This window comes from Triturus cristatus, chromosome 8 (genome assembly GCF_964204655.1).
Source record: "Triturus cristatus chromosome 8, aTriCri1.1, whole genome shotgun sequence".
NCBI classification, from domain to species: Eukaryota; Metazoa; Chordata; class Amphibia; order Caudata; family Salamandridae; genus Triturus; species Triturus cristatus.
In genome coordinates, this window is record NC_140591.1 from 1,449,898,106 (window position 1) to 1,449,921,753 (window position 23,648).

Sequence of the window (23,648 nt, forward strand, 5' to 3'; positions counted from 1 at the left end):
TGTAGAAGTACCTTCAAACCTGTCAGCAAGACGGCTGAGTCACATGCATCCTTTATACCAGGGAAAATGACAAGTCAGCAGGGCCAACTCAGGTTTTCATTCTTCTGAGGTTGGCAAATTGGGCAAAAATTAAATGGGGTAGTAGTTATTTACACATTTAGAAATGACAGAAGTGTGACATAAAGCAATAAGTAGAAATACAGAACTCCACACAAAAACTGAAATACTACGGTTTGCCTCTTCCAGGACGGGCTGTCTTCCACGGGAGTTGGGGCAGGAGCGATGCTCCCTAGGTCTGTGTTGTCATTCAATGACTGTCTCCTTTTAAGTTACTTATTGGTGTAATTATTGTGAAGTCGTAATCTGTGCATTTACTGTGCTAGTTATGGTTTGCACAGTTGGTGTGAGTTAACCATAACTGGCCTATTTCAGTGGCCTTTAGGTTTGTTTTTGTAACCATAGCTCACTTCGACTGTGTTTTTTTTAAGTAAGTTTCAGACTTTTTTGTAAACCTATGTTAAGGTGTTATAACCAGTACTTCACTTTAACTGTAATTTCTTTCAGTGAATTTGTTTTTTCGATGTTGCACCACATGTAAGTAATTTGAAAAATGCCTGGCCTCACTTTAGGTATATCTCTCCCGCCTCTTTCTTTAATGCACCGTCCAATAGTTGTCCCGCTACGCCTCGGTGGGCAGCACGGCCCGTGTGGCTTTCAGCTCACTACTGCGCTTTACGGTCAGGACATTGGACAGTGTGTGATACTGAGAGTGTGTGCCTCCTCGCCCATCCCTCCTGCCTGCTCGCCTCTGACACTTCGCCGCCTCTCCTCTGCCTCTGCTTATCTCTGCCTCCTGGTGCAGGCCGCCCACACAAGCGCTTGGAAGCTCTGATTGCGCTGCCCTCCCCTCCCCTATTGTCCTGTGGCGAGGCTGCTTTCTGCGGAGTCATCCAGTTAAATAAAGTCGGCTCAAACTACCTGGCCTGGCGCCAGCGGACCCCGAAGGCCCTTTCAGCGTCTGATTTAAGCCCAGCATGCATTCAAATGCCGAGCTTTCTCAGGAAAGATAAAATGCGCCGGCCACGGGGCGAGCAAGAGTCGGCCATTTATTCTCAGAATAACTGAGCCGGCGGAAGGAGGGATCTGGACACAGCTTTTTGCATTTTGATGCGTTGCTGAATCTGCTCAGTATTGTCCCATTTCTTAGCCTGTTCTTTTCCCTCTCATCTCCCCCAGGGCATCTGTTTGCCCACACACTGCTGGCTGGTTGTGTCACAGTTGATGCACACTCGCTGCTGACATCTGTGATCTGCAGGTCCGGAGTTTCAATTTCAGCAAGGTCTACCCAGCCTTTCATCCTTCCGAGGTCTCTAAAGTAACAGCCATTACATTGGAGAGTAGTAACACCTGTTGTTTACAGTGCTTAGAAATGTCAGGTGTGATATGGAGAGCTTTATGAAAGGAAGTTAGTATCGACATTTTAACCCTTGTTGTGAACCTTGTGGCGTTCACCTGGGCATCAGCGTTTCTGGCTAGTCCGGGCTGGGAATGGCTTGCACTGTCTGGTGTTTGTGTGGTCCACTGTGGCCTCCCCACCCTAAACACACTTTGGGAATTTCTGGGCCAAATACACCGGAGAGGTGACAGAGCTCATGGCCGGTTAGGGGAGATCTGCATTACAGGAAGTACCAAGGTTCAATGTCTCTTGTTATTGGATTGTGAGCACCTATAGCATGTATTACATTCATTGTTTAATGCAGGTATCGATCACCCCACTAGATACAAAATAGGATGCACACCTTGTGTCCAGGAGGGCCAGACCCACACCATATTTTCAGAATATCCTCATAAGATGGATGCACATGCAATGAATCCTAATGGAGCCCGTTTTCCATTTGAGTGGCTTTCTTGAATAATTGGCCCGATGAGGCCTTCCTGGACCATATTGGACACCCAGTTTTAGTTTAATGGGGCAAACGCCGTTTCACTGATTAGGACTGTGGTACTATGGGTACACCGGCATTGCCATTGAGAGACAGAGAGCTCTGCGGATTTACCTAAAGTTGCTGTGGCAAGATTATTCAAAATGTTCAATAATGCCCAAATGTTTTGTATGTTGGAAACTATTGTTACTGTGCACGATGGCTTCTGTAATGTTTGTACTTCCTAAACATAATTTTAAATGAAATGGAAAGAATGAGTAAGAATCCAGGCTCTCTTGAAACTGACATCTCTTTGCATGTGTATAATATGTACAGTGTGTTGTTGAATGAATGGCAGTGTTTCCTTGTTCATTTTTTGATTGTGTCCTTCTTGTTCGTTGAAGCTTCCTGTCCAGTGCTGTGCAGTGGGAACGGACAGTACACCAGGGGGCGGTGCCTGTGTCACAGTGGCTGGAAAGGGGCGGAGTGTGACGTGCCGACCAATCAGTGCATCGATGAGTCGTGCAGCAATCACGGAACCTGCATCAGGGGCACCTGCATCTGTAACCCGGGCTACAAGGGGGATAACTGCGAAGAAGGTGCGCGCCTCGTTTTGCGTTGTTGCTGGGTCGTTTCCTTCCGGGTCAAGGAGCGGATGTCCAAGTGCGCGTGGGCCCTGTGGCTGCTGTTAATGACAGACAAAACCACTATCAGTTAATATGTGCCCGTAGCTTTCCTGCTTCATGCCACTATTGGATTACAAACGAAACCGTTTCATAACATCCCTGCGGGGCTTTTGCATTATTGATTTGCAGTTTTCACTTATTTGTTTTGTATTTATTTGTTTTATTTATTTATTTGTTTGTTTATTTAGGAGGTGTATAGAGCTCTGCGTGTCATAGGCGCTGAGAATATTCAATTTCCACCAGATAAGGAACTGTGGGAATCATAGCTTGTTTGGGAAGGTGTTGCAAAATTGTATTTTTTTGACTGCTAGACACAGTTATTATATTTGTGTCAACTCCCAGTGCTTTCAGTGGAAAATGTAGAAGTGCAGGTACTCACTATTTACAGTACCTGTTTGGTCCTGAGAAGTGCCGGCACTCTTCCATTAAATGTATTGCTGAAGCACTAAGAAGTGTTTTCAAAACAAAGTACAGGTACTCAGTACCGGACAGTACCTGCCCATTTAAAGCACTGTCAACTCTGGGTCTGTACTTTTTCCTTCTACAATCTACATCCTTTATCTGCCCAGGAGCATTTCTTTCTCCACTAATCCCTCAGCAGGATATCCTGGAGCAAGAAATAGTGAAGGAGAAAGTTGCACCCTCTGTGATCACTGTAGGTGTCTGGGAGACTGACAGCTGACATCAGGATGAGGGGGAGAGGGTGGAAGCAGCTAAACTTTGTTTCACTGAGCGGGTGGGGGCCAAGGTCGGACTGGGACAGAAAATAAGCCTGGACAACAAAATAAAAGTGGCCCCTTTAATGAATTAGAAAGCCAAAAAAATGGCTTATGTTTGCAAAGTGGTTCGGTTTTAAACTTGTTAAGACGGTCTGTATAAGTGCTTTGCAACATATGCGACACTGCGTGTATTTTGCTTGCTGCAGGCAATGTTTGTTTTAATATCCGGGAAATCAGCTAAACAGTGACCCAGCAGACCCGGTGTTTAATTTGTGGAAGAAGGAGTGCCGGTGCCAAAGTTCTGCTCAGATTCCTGCAGCCGGTGCAATCAAACGTTGGCGCACCCAATTCCAAGGCTGCTAGTCTTAAAGCCACTTTTTGTCTCTTTAATCCACTTCCATCCACTCCCTACCTCTTCGTCTAAGTCTTGCAGGTTCCTACTTTGTCCCATTGTAAGCTTTTTCATCTTCTTGGTCTTTCTGATTTGTTTGTTTTCTCTCTTTTGCATTCGGGAAATATCGAAGTGGAAAAATAAGTGCCGGCCCCCAAAGATAAGTGCCGGTGACCGTCACCAGTAACCACAGGCTCGAATTAAACTCTGATCATGCCATAAACACACTGACCCGCCAGATCAGTCCATCGTCGGGCACTGCCTCGTTGTCCTATAGGCCAGACCGACCCTGGGCGGGGCACAAAGAAGGGAATTTAGGTTGGCTGCCAACCAGGCCAGGGCACTGGCTTTTTGCAGCGCTTCCATGGGCAGTGGGTGGTGCAAGATGCAGTTACATCCTTAGTGGGCCCCTTCACCCAATGTCTTCCACCAACCTCTTTCAGCCATTGGCTGGAGTCTCTGTCAATCACGCCTTGGCTAAGCCCATTAGAGTATTCATCTCTCACATAATGCGGTTGGCTGTTTGAGTGTATCCTTCTTCCTCCACTCCAGTGCTGGCATCAAACTGCATGGGGGGCTACTTTACAACTATGACTCTCTCTGTCGGCTCCTGCTGCTTTCTTTCTGTGATTCTCGCTCTAATGTGCAAACGCTTCTTGCGTTAACACGTTAAACCTATACCTGTTGACTTTGCCAGTGCTTGTTTTGATAGGAGGAACATGGTACACACCATAAGGGATGGTGCTCATACTCTGAAGGTTGCAATGTCGGGAAGCCTGGAGCACATTCTCAATACTGGAATGCTCATTAAACGTATGGGAAGAATTGGGTTGGTCGGGCATTAGAATGGAGTGTATAAATATGCCTGTCTTGCTGCACGAGCCTGGGTGGGACTCCTAGATTGAAAGTTCCATCTTGTTCCCAGTGTGAGGGCCGTGAGGCTGATGTTTGCATTAGATTCTTGCCATCCGTTTCTTTCGAAGAGCACCAGCCCGCTTAGTCTCAAAGCCATCTTGTACCTATATAGTGGAACCCCTTGAATTAATGTATGAATTGCTTATGCTGAGGACAACTAACATAGGTCTGGGAGTGCAGGAACCACGCCACATTTTCAGAAAAAAACACAAAGTAGAAAAAGTATTTGCATATTTATCTTATTATGAAAACCTTAACATCTGGCCTGGACCCGGCCGTTCTGGTCCTATGTTGGACATCAGTGGCAAAGGGGAAAAGTTCACAGCCTGGATCCCTGGCACAGAACTTCATGTCCAGTTAGCGTTTAGCAACTGCCTGGTCTGAGCTTTTTGACTTCCCTGGGCCTAATGTGGACAACAAAAAGCAGCACATCCCTTCTTCGTGTCTGCTGGGCAGGAGTGCGGTGTTTCAAAGTACTCTTGCAGGACTGCAGCCTCAGAAAGGAGTTTAGTGATGTTTACCTTATGCTATCCTAGTTTGTGGTTGGGGTGTTTGCTTGGTGGCGCAGTCCCTGATGTCGAGTTTGTCTGGTGGCGCAGTCCCTGATGTCGAGTTTGTCTGGTGGCGCAGCCCATGATGTCGAGTTTGTCTGGTGGTGCAGCCCATGATGTCGAGTTTGTCTGGTGGTGCAGCCCATGATGTCGAGTTTGCCTGGTGGCGCAGCCCATGATGTCGAGTTTGCCTGGTGGTGCAGTCCATGATATCGAGTTTGCCTGGTGGTGCAGCCCATGATGTCGAGTTTGCCTGGCGGCGCAGTCCATGATGTCGAGTTTGTCTGGTGGTGCAGCCCATGATGTCGAGTTTGCCTGGTGGCGCAGTCCATGATGTCGAGTTTGCCTGGTGGCGCAGTCCCTGATGTCGAGTTTGTCTGGTGGTGCAGCCCATGATGTCGAGTTTGCTTGGTGGCGCAGTCCATGATGTCGAGTTTTCCTGGTGGCACAGTCCATGATGTCGAATTTGCCTGGTGGCGCAGTCCATGATGTCGAGTTTGCCTGGTGGCGCAGTCCATGACGTCGAGTTTGCCTGGTGACGCAGTCCATGATGTTGAGTTTGCCTGATGGCGCAGTCCATGATGTTGAGTTTGCCTGGTGGCGCAGTCCCTGATGTAGAGTTTGCCTGGTGGCGTAGTCCCTGATGTCGAGTTTGCCTGGTGGTGCTGTCCCTGATGTCGAGTTTGCCTGGTGGCGCAGTCCCTGATGTCAAGTTTGCCTGATGGCGCAGTCCATTATGTCGAGTTTGCCTGATGGCGCAGTCCATTATGTGAAGTTTGCCTGATGGTGCAGTCCATGATGTCGAGTTTGCCTGGTGACGCAGTCCATGATGTCGAATTTGTCTGGTGGCGCAGTCCATGATGTCGAATTTGTCTGGTGGCGCAGTCCACGATGTCGAGGTTGCCTGGTGGCGCAGTCCCTGATGTCGAGTTTGCCTGGTCGCGCAGTCCCTGGTGTCGAGTTTGCCTGGTGGCGCAGTCCATGATGTCGAGTTTGCCTGGTGGCGCAGTCCATGATGTCGAGTTTGTCTGGTGGCGCAGTCCATGATGTCGAGTTTGTCTGGTGGCGCAGTCCCTGATGTCGAGTTTGTCTGGTGGCGCAGTCCCTGATGTCGAATTTGCCTGGCAGCACAGTCCATGATGTCGAGTTTGTCTGGTGGCGCAGTCCATGATGTCGAGTCTGCCTGGTGGCGCAGTCCCTGATGTCAAGTTTGCCTGGTAGCGCAGTCCATGATGTCGAGTTTGCCTGGTGGCGCAGTCCCTGATGTCATGTTTGCCTGGTGGCGCAGTCCATGATGTCGAGTTTGCCTGATGGCGCAGTCTATGATGTTGAGTTTGCCTCATGGCGCAGTCCATGATGTCGAGTTTGCCTGGTAGCGCAGTCCATGATGTCGAGTTTGCCTGGTGGCGCAGTCCATGATGTCGAGTTTGTCTGGTGGTGCAGTTCATGATGTTGAGTTTGCCTGGTGGTGCAGTCCATGATGTTGCGTTTGCCTGGTGGCGCAGTCCCTGATGTCGAGTTTGCCTGGTGGCGCAGTCTATGATGTTGCATTTGCCTGGTGGCGCAGTCCATGATGTCGAGTTTGCCTGGTGGCGCAGTCCCTGATGTCGAATTTACCTGGTGGCGCAGTCCATGATGAGTTTGTCTGGTGGCGCTGTCCCTGATGTCGAGTTTGTCTGGTGGCGCAGTCCCTGATGTCGAGTTTGTCTGGTGACGCAGTCCATGATGTCGAATTTGTCTGGTGGCGCAGTCCACGATGTCGAGTTTGCCTGGTGGCGCAGTCCCTGATGTCGAGTTTGCCTGGTGGCGCAGTCCCTGATGTCGAGTTTGCCTGGTGGCGCAGTCCATGATGTCGAGTTTGCCTGGTGGCGCAGTCCATGATGTTGAGTTTGCCTGGTGGCGCAGTCCATGATGTCGAGTTTGTCTGGTGGCGCAGTCCCTGATGTCGAGTTTGTCTGGTGGCGCAGTCCATGATGTCGAGTTTGCCTGGTAGCGCAGTCCATGATGTTGAGTTTGCCTGGTGGCGCAGTCCCTGATGTCATGTTTGCCTGGTGGCGCAGTCCCTGATGTCGAGTTTGTCTGGTGGCGCAGTCCCTGATGTCATGTTTGCCTGGTGGCGCAGTCCATGATGTCGAGTTTGCCTGATGGCGCAGTCCATGATGTCGAGTTTGCCTGATGGCGCAGTCCATGATGTTGAGTTTGCCTCATGGCGCAGTCCATGATGTCGAGTTTGCCTGGTAGCGCAGTCCATGATGTCGAGTTTGCCTGGTGGCGCAGTCCATGATGTTGAGTTTGCCTGGTGGCGCAGTCCATGATGTTGAGTTTGCCTGGTGGCGCAGTCCATGATGTCGATTTTGCCTGGTGGCGCAGTCCATGATGTTGCATTTGCCTGGTGGCGCAGTCCATGATGTCGAGTTTGCTTGGTGGCGCCGTCCATGATGTCGAGCAGTCCATGATGTCGAGTTTGCCTGATGGCGCAGTCCATGATGTCGAGTTTGCCTGATGGCGCAGTCCATGATGTCGAGTTTGCCTGGTGGCGCAGTCCCTGATGTCGAGTTTGTCTGGTAGCGCAGTCCATGATGTCGAGTTTGCCTGATGGCGCAGTCCCTGATGTCGAGTTTGCCTGATGGCGCAGTCCATGATGTCGAGTTTGCCTGGTGGCGCAGTCGCTGATGTCGAGTTTGCCTGGTGGCGCAGTCGCTGATGTCGAGTTTGCCTGATGGCGCAGTCCATGATGTCGAGTTTGCCTGGTGGCGCAGTCCATGATGTCGAGTTTGCCTGGTGGCGCAGTCCATGATGTCGATTTTGCCTGGTGGCGCAGTCCATGATGTTGCGTTTGCCTGGTGGCGCAGTCCATGATGTCGAGTTTGCTTGGTGGCGCAGTCCATGATGTCGAGTTTGCCTGATGGCGCAGTCCATGATGTCGAGTTTGCCTGGTGGCGCAGTCCCTGATGTCGAGTTTGTCTGGTAGCGCAGTCGCTGATGTCGAGTTTGCCTGATGGCGCAGTCCCTGATGTCGAGTTTGCCTGGTGGCGCAGTCCCTGATGTCGAGTTTGCCTGGTGGCGCAGTCGCTGATGTCGAGTTTGTCTGGTGGCGCAGTCCCTGATGTCTAGTTTGTCTGGTGGCGCAATCCCTGATGTCGAGTTTGTGGCGCAGTCCCTGATGTCGAGTTTGCCTGATGTCGAGTTTGCCTGGTGGCGCAGTCCATGATGTCGAGTTTGCCTGGTGGCGCAGTCCATGATGTTACATTTGCCTGGTGGCGCAGTCCATGATGTTAATTTACGTCATAAAAAAAAAAAATTGGCAAAATATACGGGCCTCAAACATGTCTTTATTATCAAATAAGATCAGAAAGTAGCCCATGATCAAATAAAAGCAGAAAAGTAACCCTGCCAGGTGTGATGTAAGTTCTTGTGGCAGGCACAGAGACAGCTGCCCCTGAGCCCGGAATGCACCACACCGTGCCAAGGCAGGGCTGAGCCGGAGAGCTCCGAGTTTGGGTGTCTGCGTTTGTCAGTGCTGTGCCGCCCTACTCTTACCAAGGAATGCACCTTGGTGAAGTCCCTGCTGTCGGATTTATTTAAGAGGTTTATATAGCGCTGGGCAGACTCTAAGGTATCAAAGCGCTTTACAACAATTCAATCAAATTAGGTAATGTGTGGCATCCAAATACTCAAATCCTTGCTGAAACTTGCAAGCACAAGAGTTTTAGCCTTGGACTTTTAAGGGCACATTTGTATTTCCCGGCACGAAAAACGGTGGCCAGCTTGGGGATCTGCGTGCAAGGCTAACACCTCTGGCGCAAGCGAAGCATAGAGGGCCAATGAGAAAATCTACTCCTTGGCTATTGCAACTGGCAAGCGGTCTGATCCGTGAATGGACTCGTTTTCAATAGAAAAGCGATGAGCGAGACAGTGTTAAACTTTTGACACCGTGGAAAAGTACGGATTAAAAAAAACAAACGTAATCGCCTGATTTGAAATGTAAAGTGTCCCTGGCCCCTCCCACCCTGCTGCATCCGAATAGAGGGGTCCGCCTGGCAGAATGCCCCCGTCTATGACCATTGTGCTGAGCCCGGGAAGGATCTGGAGATTAAGAAAGTGAGACTTTTAATCCTGTCCCAGGTTTGTCACCGGTCACCACACAAGAGCGGCGCGCGGGAAGAGAATATCGAGGCCAGAGAGGGTGGGATTAGGGCGGCCATTGTTGGTGACATCTTTTGAAAGGGCTCGCGTGGACATGAAAAATGGCCTGCGGGTTATGATGAATGGGGCCTGGTGACAGGCCAGCTCCCCTGGCTCTGCCCTCTGTGTTGGAGCTGAGGTGACGGCGTACGGGGCGCCAGTGTCGCACCGCCTCCAAGGCCTACCTTTATTTCCCCGTGACCTTCCTAGGAGATGATTAATGGCCCAGTGGTACCCTGTCGACAGAGGGCCTGTGATCCCAGAGCACCATGCTTGGCCATCTGCCGTGACCGCGACAGGCCCCAGGTTGATCCATCCTCTTTGCACCTATTAGCCCTGAAGAAGATCCAGGCCACGTCGCCTGGTCTCACGGTATTCGTTCAGGCGCCTCCGCTAATGGTCGAGGACATTTACCACTCGCCCTTTTGCACCATCTTGTGTTTCTCCAGACATCAAGTGCTGCAGTGAGATCAATCACACAAAATACCACATCGCGCCCCGGAAAACCTCTTTGAAGGAGTGAATATTAGGCTTACGAAGGCTACGCTGTTACCAGAAGCTTAGGGGAACAGCGTTGTTCCCCAATGTTTCTCGGTCATGGTCAACAAGCCTTCGAAGCTGCATTTTCCTTGAGGTTCCCATCTCGTATCAGGCGGGCTGCGCCCCGTGTTGGGGTCACCTGTGGTTCCTCTGCTCTGCATTCAGGCTTTAACCACAGACACATTGATCTAAAGTGAATCATGGGAGAGGACTTTCAGTAGACCTCAATAAGTCCACATAATGGAATGTGCCGATGGATTCAGGTGTAGGCCATGCAGAGCGTCTACTGGTTATGAATTTTTTAAATAAATAGTATTTCCACTTTAGCCCACCTAAAAAGTTTTGCATTAGCTTGTGACTTCCGCAAAGTTACCAGGACTTGTGACAAGCGCATGCTCATAAAGTTCGTGGTGGGCTGACCAAAGCCCAGAGCTTGGGTGATCTTTGTGCACCAGGGCCTTCCTCCAACACTTTTACTTTCTTTGTTCTCATATTAATTCTTTACCATTACACTGCTCAGCAGCTAAGTGCACCCCCGTAAATAACAATGTGTCCACTTGTTACAAGAATTGTAAAGCATGGTTTAAATATCATACCATTTTTATTTTAGTGCTACATCTTTGCCAAGTTTGTGTATAGGTTTCAGAGATGTGTTACTTTTGTTTGAAAAACGCATGAAAAACAATTAGATTTTTGCATTGGTATGATAATTTTGGGAAATTAGTGGAAATAAAGCTTACAACCCTTGGAACTGCATTGAGCACATCTTACAGAGATAAAGCGATGTTATTGGACTGAATTCACTTGAAGTAAAAAAAAAAATAAGGTAAAGTTTTGTCTTGATATTTGATGTTGATAACGGGTTAAACTTAAGATAAGCTTTTAAACAACATTACGATTTTTATAAACTTGTGTTCAGTGTAGTCATGCGAATTATTCCCTGTATTCTGAACCACATGGACTCCGAGCTCCGCTATAAACATTTTAAATAGCGTTTATTTCTATGCTTGCCCTGCTGTAAACTCTTCCAAGCTACTGCTATTCAAATTCAGCTTTTCTTGTGACATGAAAGTGCCCTTGTTGATTAGCAGATTGTATTTAAACCAGTGTTCTTGTAATTGCATTTGTAGCGCTTACTACCCCCTCACAATGCGTTGAAGCACATTATGCGAACACCATCGCAAGATGGCCGCCAGACCAGGGAGTGGGATTTGTGACTGCGCTCTATTGCAATGTGAAGACCCCTTTGATTGGAGCTCAAGAGTTTTACTCTAATGCCAAACTCACCTTTTCTTTTCTCCTGGCTGCAGTGGATTGCATGGACCCCACCTGTTCGGGGCGCGGAGTGTGTGTCCGCGGCGAATGTCACTGCGCTGTGGGCTGGGGCGGAACCAGCTGCGAGACCCCCAGAGCCACCTGCTTGGACCAGTGCTCAGGCCATGGCACCTTCTCACCTGAGACCGGCCTCTGCAGCTGCGACCCCAGCTGGACCGGACACGACTGCTCAGTCGGTAAATACGCCAATTTCCATACATGTATATTTTAATACCTTAAAATGTGTGTTATTCTAAGAAGGTAAACTCATGTGTAATGTGGTAAAATAACAGGTGCGGAGAGGGCACCGTATCAGGGCACTGCAGTTTAATTCTTCAGTTGGTCACAAGTTTTTCTCAGTTCAACCGCATTAATACTGCCTTGATACTGTTCTCTTTAAGCAGTTCAGCCAATGTGCTGTTAACTCCACCCACCTTCCACTTCTAATTGTACTGCAATGCGTATAATTTCATATCATGCCAGGTGCTGATCAAGTTGTGGATGTGCCTTTTCATTGCCACCATGTTTCTAGGTGCTATGCTTAAGTGAATGACAGATGTATCTCAAACAGCAGGGATAGAGGGCGGCACCGCACGGGATAGGGGGGTTTCACTGTCCACAATGCTGCAGGTGGTGTGCATGGCTACACACTACTCCTCTTTTTACTCTTGCATACGATGAGCCACACCGATGCCACACTGGCGGTGGTGCCAGTGGACTATCATCGTGAACATCTCATGAAGTCGAAGCGGCTCCTGAAGGCCTTTTAAGAGTCTTTTCAACAACCTTCGGGGGTCTTGTGGCAGTTCTGCTGCATGGAAGCCTGCTTGGATGGAGACCCAGAAGACGCCAACGCTCCCTAACTTCTGTTGGCGCCTTCGCCATCCACTAAATCACAGCCACTGACGCCTCTGGTGCCAGATCTATCCCTGTGTCCTGCTCCATCATTGCCTCTGGTGCCAGATCCATCCCTGTGTCCTGCTCCATCATTGCCTCTGGTGCCAGATCCATCCCAGTGTCCTGCTCCATCATTGCCTCTGGTGCCAGATCCATCCCTGTGTCCTGCTCCATCATTGCCTCTGGTGCCAGATCCATTCCTGTGTCCTGCTCCATCATTGCCTCTGGTGCCAGATCCATCCCTGTGTCCTGCTCCATCATTGCCTCTGGTGCCAGATCCATCCCTGTGTCCTGCTCCATCATTGCCTCTGGTGCCAGATCCATCCCTGTGTCCTGCTCCATCATTGCCTCTGGTGCCAGATCCATCCCCGTGTCCTCTTCCATCATTGCCTCTGGTGCCAGATCCATCCCTGTGTCCTGCGCCATCATTGCCTCTGGTGCCAGATCCATCCCCGTGTCCTGTTCCATCATTGCCTCTGGTGCCAGATCCATCCCCGTGTCCTGTTCCATCATTGCCTCTGGTGCCAGATCCATCCCTGTGTCCTGCTCCATCATTGCCTCTGGTGCCAGATCCATCCCTGTGTCCTCTTCCATCATTGCCTCTGGTGCCAGATCCATCCCTGTGTCCTGCTCCATCATTGCCTCTGGTGCAAGATCCATCCCTGTGTCCTGCTCCATCATTGCCTCTGGTGCCAGATCCATCCCTGTGTCCTTCTCCATCATTGCCTCTGGTGCCAGATCCATTCCTGTGTCCTGTTCCATCATTGCCTCTGGTGCCAGATCCATCCCTGTGTCCTGCTCCATCATTGCCTCTGGTGCCAGATCCATCCCTGTGTCCTGCTCCATCATTGCCTCTGGTGCCAGATCCTTCCCTGTGTCCTGCTCCATCATTGCCTCTGGTGCCAGATCCATCCCTGTGTCCTGTTCCATCATTGCCTCTGGTGCCAGATCCATCCCTGTGTCCTGCTCCATCATTGCCTCTGGTGCCAGATCCATCCCTGTGTCCTGCTCCATCATTGCCTCTGGTGCCAGATCCATCCCTGTGTCCTGCTCCATCATTGCCTCTGGTGCCAGATCCATCCCAGTGTCCTCTTCCATCATTGCCTCTGGTGCCAGATCCATCCCCGTGTCCTGTTCCATCATTGCCTCTGGTGCCAGATCCATCCCTGTGTCCTGCTCCATCGTTGCCTCTGGTGCCGCATCCATCCCTGTGTGCTGCTCCATCATTGCCTCTGGTGCCAGATCCATCCCTGTGTCCTGATCCATCATTGCCTCTGGTGCCAGATCCATCCCTGTGTCCTGATCCATCATTGCCTCTGGTGCCACATCCATCCCTGTGTCCTGCTCCATCATTGCCTCTGGTGCCAGATCCATCCCAGTGTCCTGCTCCATCATTGCCTCTGGTGCCAGATCAATCCCTGTGTCCTGATCCATCATTGCCTCTGGTGCCAGATCCATCCCTGTGTCCTCTTCCATCATTGCCTCTGGTGCCACATCCATCCCTGTGTCCTGCTCCATCGTTGCCTCTGGTGCCAGATCCATCCCAGTGTCCTGCTCCATCATTGCCTCTGGTGCCAGATCCATCCCTGTGTCCTGCTCCATCATTGCCTCTGGTGCCAGATCCATCCCTGTGTCCTGCTCCATCATTGCCTCTGGTGCCAGATCCATCCCTGTGTCCTGCTCCATCATTGCCTCTGGTGCCAGATCCATCCCCGTGTCCTCTTCCATCATTGCCTCTGGTGCCAGATCCATCCCAGTGTCCTGCTCCATCATTGCCTCTGGTGCCAGATCCATCCCTGTGTCCTGCTCCATCATTGCCTCTGGTGCCAGATCCATCCCTGTGTCCTACTCCATCATTGCCTCTGGTGCCAGATCCATCCCTGTGTCCTGCGCCATCATTGCCTCTGGTGCCAGATCCATCCCCGTGTCCTGTTCCATCATTGCCTCTGGTGCCAGATCCATCCCTGTGTCCTGATCCATCATTGCCTCTGGTGCAAGATCCATCCCTGTGTCCTGCTCCATCATTGCCTCTGGTGCCAGATCCATCCCTGTGTCCTGCTCCATCATTGCCTCTGGTGCCAGATCCATCCCTGTGTCCTGCTCCATCATTGCCTCTGGTGCCAGATCCATCCCTGTGTCCTGCTCCATCATTGCCTCTGGTGCCAGATCCATCCCTGTATCCTGCTCCATCATTGCCTCTGGTGCCAGATCCATCCCTGTGTCCTGCTCCATCATTGCCTTCGGTGCCAGATCCATCCCTGTGTCCTGTTCCATCATTGCCTCTGGTGCCACATCCATCCCTGTGTCCTGCTCCATCATTGCCTCTGGTGCCAGATCCATCCCTGTGTCCTGCTCCATCATTCCCTGCTCCGCTCCGTGTCCCTGACGTCTTCCACACACCCTTAGCATCTCCCTCCGACCATAATCTCGTCCAACCACACGGCTGTCTCTCGCCTCCATCTAGTCTTATCATCCCTTTGTTCTGGAGGCGGGAGAAGCAGAAGCTGACAGACCAGGCCTGGCATGGAGACGATGTGTTGTGGAAGCTTGCATCGAGTCCGCTGCAATCCTGACGCCAGGCCACTCTCCACCCACCACTGTGGCATCCATCCATTTCTTTTTTTTATCATCCTCTTTAAAGTTGTTAATTGACTTTTGCCATTGGCCTCATCCCTACCAGGGGCATAAGCTTGGAAGCGAGACCTGGACAGCAATGGACGTGAAATGAAAATATGGTGGAAGAGAGAGCGTCGGGGCCAGATGTGGACAATCTGTCAGTATTTACCAGGAATGATGTGGGTGACCTGTGGCAAAAACACTTATGCCCACAAATCTATTCATCTGCAACTTGTAGCCTCCAATCCATATGTGTCCTAAATGTACAGTTTCAAAATATTTTTTATGGAAACGGCTCTATCCTCCACATCTTTCCTCTTTGTCGCTAAATTTCCTTTCTCATTAAAACTCAAGCACCTGCTTTGCCTTCTGTGAAGATGTGTAGATCTCACTTACCACAGTGCTGCATTGAAGGTAAGGCCAGTGCCGGTACCAGGTTTTCTTCTGGAGTCACCCACCTCCTACAGGATACGGACCTGGCCACAGGCCACCTACACTAGGGAAGACGCTATGTGACAGTAAAAGGCCGCAGAGAGCATCTAGGGCAATCGCCAAGGGACAGAGCATCTGGGGCAAGCGCTAGTGACTGAGAGCGTCTAGGGCAAGCGCCTAGTGACATTGTATCTAGAGCAAGCACCTAGTGACAGAGCATCTGGGGCAAGCGCTAGTGACTGAGAGCATCTGGGGCAAGCGCCTAGTGACATTGTATCTAGAGCAAGCACCTAGTGACAGAGCATCTAGGGCAAGTGCCTAGTGACAGAGCATCTAGGGCAAGTGCCTAGTGACAGAGCATCTAGGGCAAGTGCCTAGTGACAGAGCATCTAGGGCAAGTGCCTAGTGACAGAGCATCTGGGGCAAGTGCCTAGTGACAGAGCATCTAGGGCAAGTGCCTAGTGACAGAGAATCTAGGGCAAGCACCTAGTGACAGAGCATCGGGGGCAAGTGCCTAGTGACAGAGCATCTGGGGCAAGCACCTAGTGACAGAGAATCTGGGGCAAGCACCTAGTGACTGAGAGCATCTGGGCAAGCGCCTAGTGACAGTATCTAGGGCAAGCACCTAGTGACAGTATCTAGGGCAAGCACCTAGTGACTGAGAACATCTGGGGCAAGCGCCTAGTGACCGAGCTTCTAGGGCAAACGCCAAGTGACAGAGCATCTGGGGCAAGCGCCTAGTGACAGAGAGCATCTAGGACAAGAGCCTAGTGACAGACAGCATCTAGGGCAAGCGCCAAGTGACAGACCACATCTAGGGCAAGCGCCAAGTGACAAAGCATCTGGGGCAAGCGCCTAGTGACAGAGAGCATCTGGGGCAAGCGCCTAGTGACAGAGAGCATCTGGGGCAAGCGCCTAGTGACAAAGCACCTGGGGCAAGCGCCTAGTGACAGAGAGCATCTGGGGCAAGCGCCTAGTGACAGAGAGCATCTGGGGCAAGCGCCTAGTGACATAGAGCATCTGGGGCAAGCGCCTAGTGACAGAGCATCTGGGGCAAGCGCCTAGTGACAGAGAGCATCTGGGGCAAGCGCCTAGTGACAGAGCATCTGGGGCAAGCGCCTAGTGACAGAGAGAATCTGGGGCAAGCGCCTAGTGACAGAGCATCTAGGGCAAGCACCTAGTGACTGAGATCATCTAGGGCAAGCGCCTAGTGACCGAGTATCTAAGGTAAGCACCTACTGACAGAGCATATAGGGCAAGCGCCTAGTGACAGAGAGCATCTGGGGCAAGCACCTAGTGACAGGGTATCTAGGGCAAGCACCTAGTGACAGAGCATCTGGGGCAAGCGCTAGTGACTGAGAGCATCTGGGGCAAGCGCCTAGTGACATTGTATCTAGAGCAAGCACCTAGTGACAGAGCATCTAGGGCAAGTGCCTAGTGACAGAGCATCTAGGGCAAGTGCCTAGTGACAGAGCATCTAGGGCAAGTGCCTAGTGACAGAGCATCTGGGGCAAGTGCCTAGTGACAGAGCATCTAGGGCAAGTGCCTAGTGACAGAGAATCTAGGGCAAGCACCTAGTGACAGAGCATCGGGGGCAAGTGCCTAGTGACAGAGCATCTGGGGCAAGTGCCTAGTGACCGAGCATCTGGGGCAAGCACCTAGTGACAGATAATCTGGGGCAAGCACCTAGTGACTGAGAGCATCTGGGCAAGCGCCTAGTGACAGTATCTAGGGCAAGCACCTAGTGACAGTATCTAGGGCAAGCACCTAGTGACTGAGAACATCTGGGGCAAGCGCCTAGTGACCGAGCTTCTAGGGCAAACGCCAAGTGACAGAGCATCTGGGGCAAGCGCCTAGTGACAGAGAGCATCTAGGGCAAGAGCCTAGTGACAGACAGCATCTAGGGCAAGCGCCAAGTGACAGACCACATCTAGGGCAAGCGCCAAGTGACAAAGCATCTGGGGCAAGCGCCTAGTGACAGAGAGCATCTGGGGCAAGCGCCTAGTGACAGAGAGCATCTGGGGCAAGCGCCTAGTGACAAAGCACCTGGGGCAAGCGCCTAGTGACAGAGAGCATCTGGGGCAAGCGCCTAGTGACAGAGAGCATCTGGGGCAAGCGCCTAGTGACAGAGCATCTGGGGCAAGCGCCTAGTGACAGAGAGCATCTGGGGCAAGCGCCTAGTGACAGAGCATCTGGGGCAAGCGCCTAGTGACAGAGAGAATCTGGGGCAAGCGCCTAGTGACAGAGCATCTAGGGCAAGCACCTAGTGACTGAGATCATCTAGGGCAAGCGCCTAGTGACCGAGTATCTAAGGTAAGCACCTACTGACAGAGCATATAGGGCAAGCGCCTAGTGACAGAGAGCATCTGGGGCAAGCACCTAGTGACAGGGTATCTAGGGCAAGCACCTAGTGACAGAGCATCTGGGGCAAGCGCTAGTGACTGAGAGCATCTGGGGCAAGCGCCTAGTGACAGAGCATCTAGGGCAAGTGCCTAGTGACAGAGCATCTAGGGCAAGTGCCTAGTGACAGAGCATCTAGGGCAAGTGCCTAGTGACAGAGCATCTAGGGCAAGTGCCTAGTGACAGAGCATCTGGGGCAAGTGCCTAGTGACAGAGCATCTAGGGCAAGTGCCTAGTGACAGAGAATCTAGGGCAAGCACCTAGTGACAGAGCATCGGGGGCAAGTGCCTAGTGACAGAGCATCTGGGGCAAGTGCCTAGTGACCGAGCATCTGGGGCAAGCACCTAGTGACAGAGAATCTGGGGCAAGCACCTAGTGACTGAGAGCATCTGGGCAAGCGCCTAGTGACAGTATCTAGGGCAAGCACCTAGTGACTGAGAACCTCTGGGGCAAGCGCCTAGTGACCGAGCTTCTAGGGCAAACGCCAAGTGACAGAGCATCTGGGGCAAGCGCCTAGTGACAGAGAGCATCTAGGGCAAGAGCCTAGTGACAGACAGCATCTAGGGCAAGCGCCAAGTGACAGACCACATCTAGGGCAAGCGCCAAGTGACAAAGCATCTGGGGCAAGCGCCTAGTGACAGAGAGCATCTGGGGCAAGCGCCTAGTGACAGAGAGCATCTGGGGCAAGCGCCTAGTGACAAAGCACCTGGGGCAAGCGCCTAGTGACAGAGAGCATCTGGGGCAAGCGCCTACTGACAGAGAGCATCTGGGGCAAGCGCCTAGTGACAGAGCATCTGGGGCAAGCGCCTAGTGACAGAGAGCATCTGGGGCAAGCGCCTAGTGACAGAGCATCTGGGGCAAGCGCCTAGTGACAGAGAGAATCTGGGGCAAGCGCCTAGTGACAGAGCATCTAGGGCAAGCACCTAGTGACTGAGATCATCTAGGGCAAGCGCCTAGTGACCGAGTATCTAAGGTAAGCACCTACTGACAGAGCATATAGGGCAAGCGCCTAGTGACAGAGAGCATCTGGGGCAAGCACCTAGTGACAGGGTATCTAGGGCAAGCACCTAGTGACAGAGCAATTGTTTCACCACGATAAACCTGGTGAAATGTACATGGAAAAAAGAGGCCAAGAAGAGACGGCATTCAGGAATTCAGTGCGTAAACTGATACAAGTTATGTGGAATTAGAAAATAGTACTTACCTAAGGATATACAACAATATCGGGTAATTCCCAGTTGGTTTTGCTGAGATAAAATACCAGCGATACCAAAGGGGATGATGGACGGAGCGTTTGAGCAAATCAAACACTCACCCCCAGTCAACTGATCTGGGTTTAATCCATCATTCTTTAGCCCACTCCACCACCCCAGTTCAGACATGGCCATATGCAAATCAGTCTGACCTTGTGCCTCATGGGAACAGTCCAGCCCGAACTGCCAAGCCATGTCTTCCCTGGACCGTAAACCAGCATCCTGGGACAGGTTTCAGGTTCATAACCCTCATCAGCCAGGCTATCTTGAATCCAGTGGCAAAGTGAGCAAGGGACCCACGTCTGGGCATTCCCTGACAACTTAGGGCGAACAAAGAGATACCAAAGGGGATGATGGACGGGGCGCTTGAGCAAATCAAACACTCACCCCCAGTCAACTGATGTGGGTTTAATCCATCATCATTCTTTAGCTCACTCCGCCACCCCAGTTCAGACATGGCCATATGCAAATCAGTCTGACCCTGTGCCTGATTTGCATATGGCTGGGTTCAAACTGGAACGGCATGGTGAGCAAAAAAATAATGGATTTAGGCCGAGATCTCTGTACTACGGTGAATGTATGACACTGTTCTGCATTCTGTTCTAACTGTTGTTTTTGCAGAGGTAAAATACCAGGGCACTCCTAATGATGCGTTCAGTGCAAACGTTCATTTCTGTAAGGTCTTTGTGCAGCATGGCGTAGCCGCACGGGAGCACTCGACGTAAGACTGTACCCTTCCACATGAGGAAGCTTGAAGAGGGAGCGAGTAAGACGTGAAACATTCATGTATGTTCTTCTCCTCTGTCCCTCCATTTATCCAGAAAGCCAGCAGTTGTTCTCCAGCCTTGGCTTGTCCAGGAGACTGTGAAACAGGATAACATCACAGGACATTCTGAACACGTATCTCATAAAGTCTCTCTGGAAATGCATGAAGTCAATCTTGCATCATCCCGTAGACCTTTCCCTAGGCCTGGTCCATTGTTTGGGAACCTCCAGTATTGGGAGAGGTTTCGTTTCTGGATCCCCCACCTCCAGCCGGGTGTGGTTTATTCTTCATGCAGCTGGGCAGGTGAAGATGTAGGGCTGTGTGTAGGATACAAGCCCTTCTGGGGTGACTTTGATCTTTCGAACACAGCCGTGGAGATCCATTGGGGACCAGTGTGAGGTATGTGGATATGGTGTCACATAAATCTTCTCATTTTGAAGTCTGTGGAAGACAGAGCCTCACATTTGACCTCTGCCTTTGAATGCACAGTAAATGTGGCAAGCTAAAAACCAGATTTACAGGCCTGTTTACAGAAAGCAGCACTCCTGGAAGAATACAAGGAGAGGTCATGTGAAAAGGCTTTATTCCTTGGGAAGGACGAATTTAAGCTGGACAGCGACAACAAATAAAGCCAGCAAATCGAAAGCCAGAGAATGTGAGTTACAAACCATTGAGCCAATGGTAAGCAATGGGCAGAATGCATTCCCAAGGAAGCTTTATCAATGTCCCCAAGATGTCATCAGCAAACTAGATGGATGTGCTGTCTGGTAGGCTTAGACCTAAAAAAAATAAGAGTAGATGGAGGCAGAACAGTATAAGACAGAGTTAAAAAGAGAAAAGAGTGGTTGAAAGTGGGTGGGAAGAGGTAAAAAAAAAGACAAGGTGGAGGTAGAAATGAGAGGTGGAGGTAAAAAAGAAGGCAAGGTAGAGAAGTAGAAGATGAAGATAAAAATGCGGAGGTGAAAAGGAAATAAGGAGGTAAAAAGATGGGGGCTGAGGTAAAAAAGGAGAGGGGTAGGAATAATGAAGAGGAGGGTGGACATAGAAATGGAAAAGATGGAGGTGAAAATGGGAGTAGCGGTGTAAAGAAGGGGTTGAGGTACAAAAGGAGGCTGGTAAAGTAACGAAGCAGGCGGTGGAAGTAAACACGAAGGCAGTGGAAGTGAAATAGAAGAGACAATGGACTTAAAAAGAATTAATTAAACACAAAAACGGAGAAGATGCGGTACAGTATTAGAATCTAGGGTCCCAGGAAAAGGATGATGGTAAAAAGGGATGGAAATAAAATAGTACATTTCGTGAAACATCCTAACGCCCCAGTTGCGCGGGGACCTGATTTTTGTCCCTGTTGGCACGCCGTAGATTTCTAAAGGTCTTAATGGTTGTGTTCATGAGCCGGGTCTGCTTCAGTGTGCACGTTACTTCACAGCCGAGCCTTGTTAAAGAACACAATTTGCAAGCAATTTACTTACAAATTGTGGAGAGTATGAATTAGGAGGTGAGATCTAATTAAGGCGCTGTTGCTGGTGAACTTCCGTAAGTGATTGCGCTAAGTGCTGGCTCGCCCGTCACAGGGAAAGATGTATTTCAGGTTAATGGGCAGCCCCTGGCAGAAAGCGGTCTGTAATGGGTGGCAGGCATGGCCTTCTCCTTCCCACACAGTGGTAATCAAAAATCCATTTTGTGGTCAGGCTGGCCTCACAAACGGTGGCCATCGTGAGCTTTCAGCGAGCGCGAGCCAGCAGGAGCTGATAACTACGGTGTCCGCCGGGCCTCGAGGTGTGTGAGCCTTCTGTAGCCAAAGAAGCTCGCGCCGCCCGACACACCACTGAGGTGGCACGTCATCATTGAGGATGGGAGAAAAGCTGACGTACGTGCGACCCACTGTTCCGTCCTCCATTTTGTCATGGATAATTTCCTCGAATCCCCACTCTTTTAAGTCGTACCCCCAGCACTTTCTGCTGAGCTCTGGGTATAACCTTAAGGTCAAAGGTTTCCGTTCTGTCCCGACCATCTCAATCTCTCATCATTTCAAGCCCAGTGCAGTCAATACAGTTTGGTGTTGTCAGGGCTTTAAGTGGGATGAAAAAACTGGGGGGTCTCTTAAAGGGGCGTGGCCAATGTAATTCAGGGCGTGGCTTAAAACACATAAGCTAAAAACCTGTCCTTAGCATAGAGCGCCGCCCGACTTGTATTTTGCTGTTTCTGTCATTGCATTCAGATATATGATGCAACAAATATCATTATACCTACAAAAAGCCAGGACTATAGGCGTTGTCAATGGTTGTTAGTTGCATAAGACAAATAAGCAGCAACTATGGCTTGTATATAATATTGAAAAAGCTTCCACTTAAAGCCCTGGTGACACCACAACAATGTCGCTGCTCCTGAGTTTAAAAAGGAGAAGGGAAATCCAGAGATAAAATGACTCTCTTTATAGGATTTCCCTACAAGGTTCACAAGGCATGACATCATGCCGTAATGTCTCCCCTAGTGAGAAGTGAGCAGTGTGAGCAGCGCACCTCAAGGGCCTGCTGTCACTGCAGTCCGGAACAAAATGGACCGCCGGTGCCAGCGCATGAAACAGAGCCCTATAGAGACCCGTTTCGAGGCCCCCTTTAAAAAACTGCCGGTGCTCAGACCCAGTGAGACCCGGCCCACTTAAAGCCCTGGGTGTTGTGGTAGAAACGTGCGTTCCTTGCAATCCTAGTAAAAGGATTCCACAAATACATTAATCTCAACATTTTCAATATGTCTCAGTGGGTTTAAAAATGATGGCTTGGAATGCTACCCTGAGTGACTACCAGTGGTTAGACTATTCGCCAGCTTTCTTCCCATCACCTTTTGTGTGATTAATGTAACGCTGTAAGAGGCCCGGCCGTGGCCTGACTTGGATGGACCCCATGCTCCATGCGCCACTGGATCAAAGATCCGAGTCCTAAGAAGGTCAACACTGGTGTAGGGCTGCTTGAGTTCCTTCTGGAAGATTGCGGGGGACTGTTCTCATGAGGGGCAGAGGCAGTGCTGATTTGCACAAGGCAGGTCTTTGCCTAGAGCTCCACCATGGGTGAAAAAGGATGGGTTGGAATGCTACCTCAAGCCTTTGCTGGGTTTTAGAATATTGACAAGCACTCCACCCATCACCTTTTGTGGGAGTTGTGGAAATCACAGAACCCAAGAAGGATGAGGGCTTAGGGGGACTGTACCACAAGTCGCAGCATACCCAGACAGGGCCTCTGGGAAATAGGGAGATGCCAGCAGCAAACCACTGCCTCTTAAAGGCAGGTACAGATATACCAGGGAGGGATCACTACCTCTTAAAGACAGGTACGGAGATACCGTGGAGGGATCGCTGCCTCTTAAAGACAGGAACGGAGATACCGAGGAGAGATTATTGCCTCTTAAAGACAGGTACGGAAATACCGAGGAGGGATCATTGCCCCTTAAAGGCAGGTATGGAGATACCGGCGACAGACCACTGCCTCTTTAAGGCAGGTACAGAGATACCGGGGAGGGATCACTGCCTCTTAAAGGCAGGTACGGAAATTCCCGGGGCGGGATCGCTGCCTCTTAAAGACAGGAATGGAGCTACAGAGGAGGGATCACTGCCTTTTAAAGGCAGGTATGGAGATACCGGCAACAGACCACTGCCTCTTTAAGGCAGGTACGGAGATACCGGCGACAGACCACTGCCTCTTAAAGGCAGGTACGGAGATACCGGGGAGGGATCACTGCCTCTTAAAGGCAGGTACGGAGCTACCGGGGAGGGATCACTGCCTCTTAAAAGCAGGTACGGAGATACCGGCGACAGACCACTGCCTCTTAAAGCCAGGCACGGAGGAGATACCAGCAACAGACCACTGCCTCTTAAAGGCAGGTACAGAGATACCAGGGAGGGATCACTACCTCTTAAAGACAGGTACGGAGATACCGTGGAGGGATCGCTGCCTCTTAAAGACAGGAACGGAGATACCGAGGAGAGATTATTGCCTCTTAAAGACAGGTACGGAAATACCGAGGAGGGATCATTGCCCCTTAAAGGCAGGTATGGAGATACCGGC

General features: G+C 50.7%; 1 protein-coding gene across 1 annotated transcript in view; it reads left to right on the forward strand.

Moving 5' to 3' along the window:
* The window catches only part of TENM4 (teneurin transmembrane protein 4), a 1,193,139-nt gene that overhangs the window by 996,426 nt on the left and 173,065 nt on the right, over window positions 1-23,648 (forward strand). The window contains exons 15-16 of the mRNA XM_085623238.1: window positions 2,327-2,521; window positions 11,220-11,420. Coding sequence (XP_085479364.1) covers window positions 2,327-2,521; window positions 11,220-11,420 — 396 coding nt within the window. The remainder of the gene's footprint in view (window positions 1-2,326; window positions 2,522-11,219; window positions 11,421-23,648) is intronic.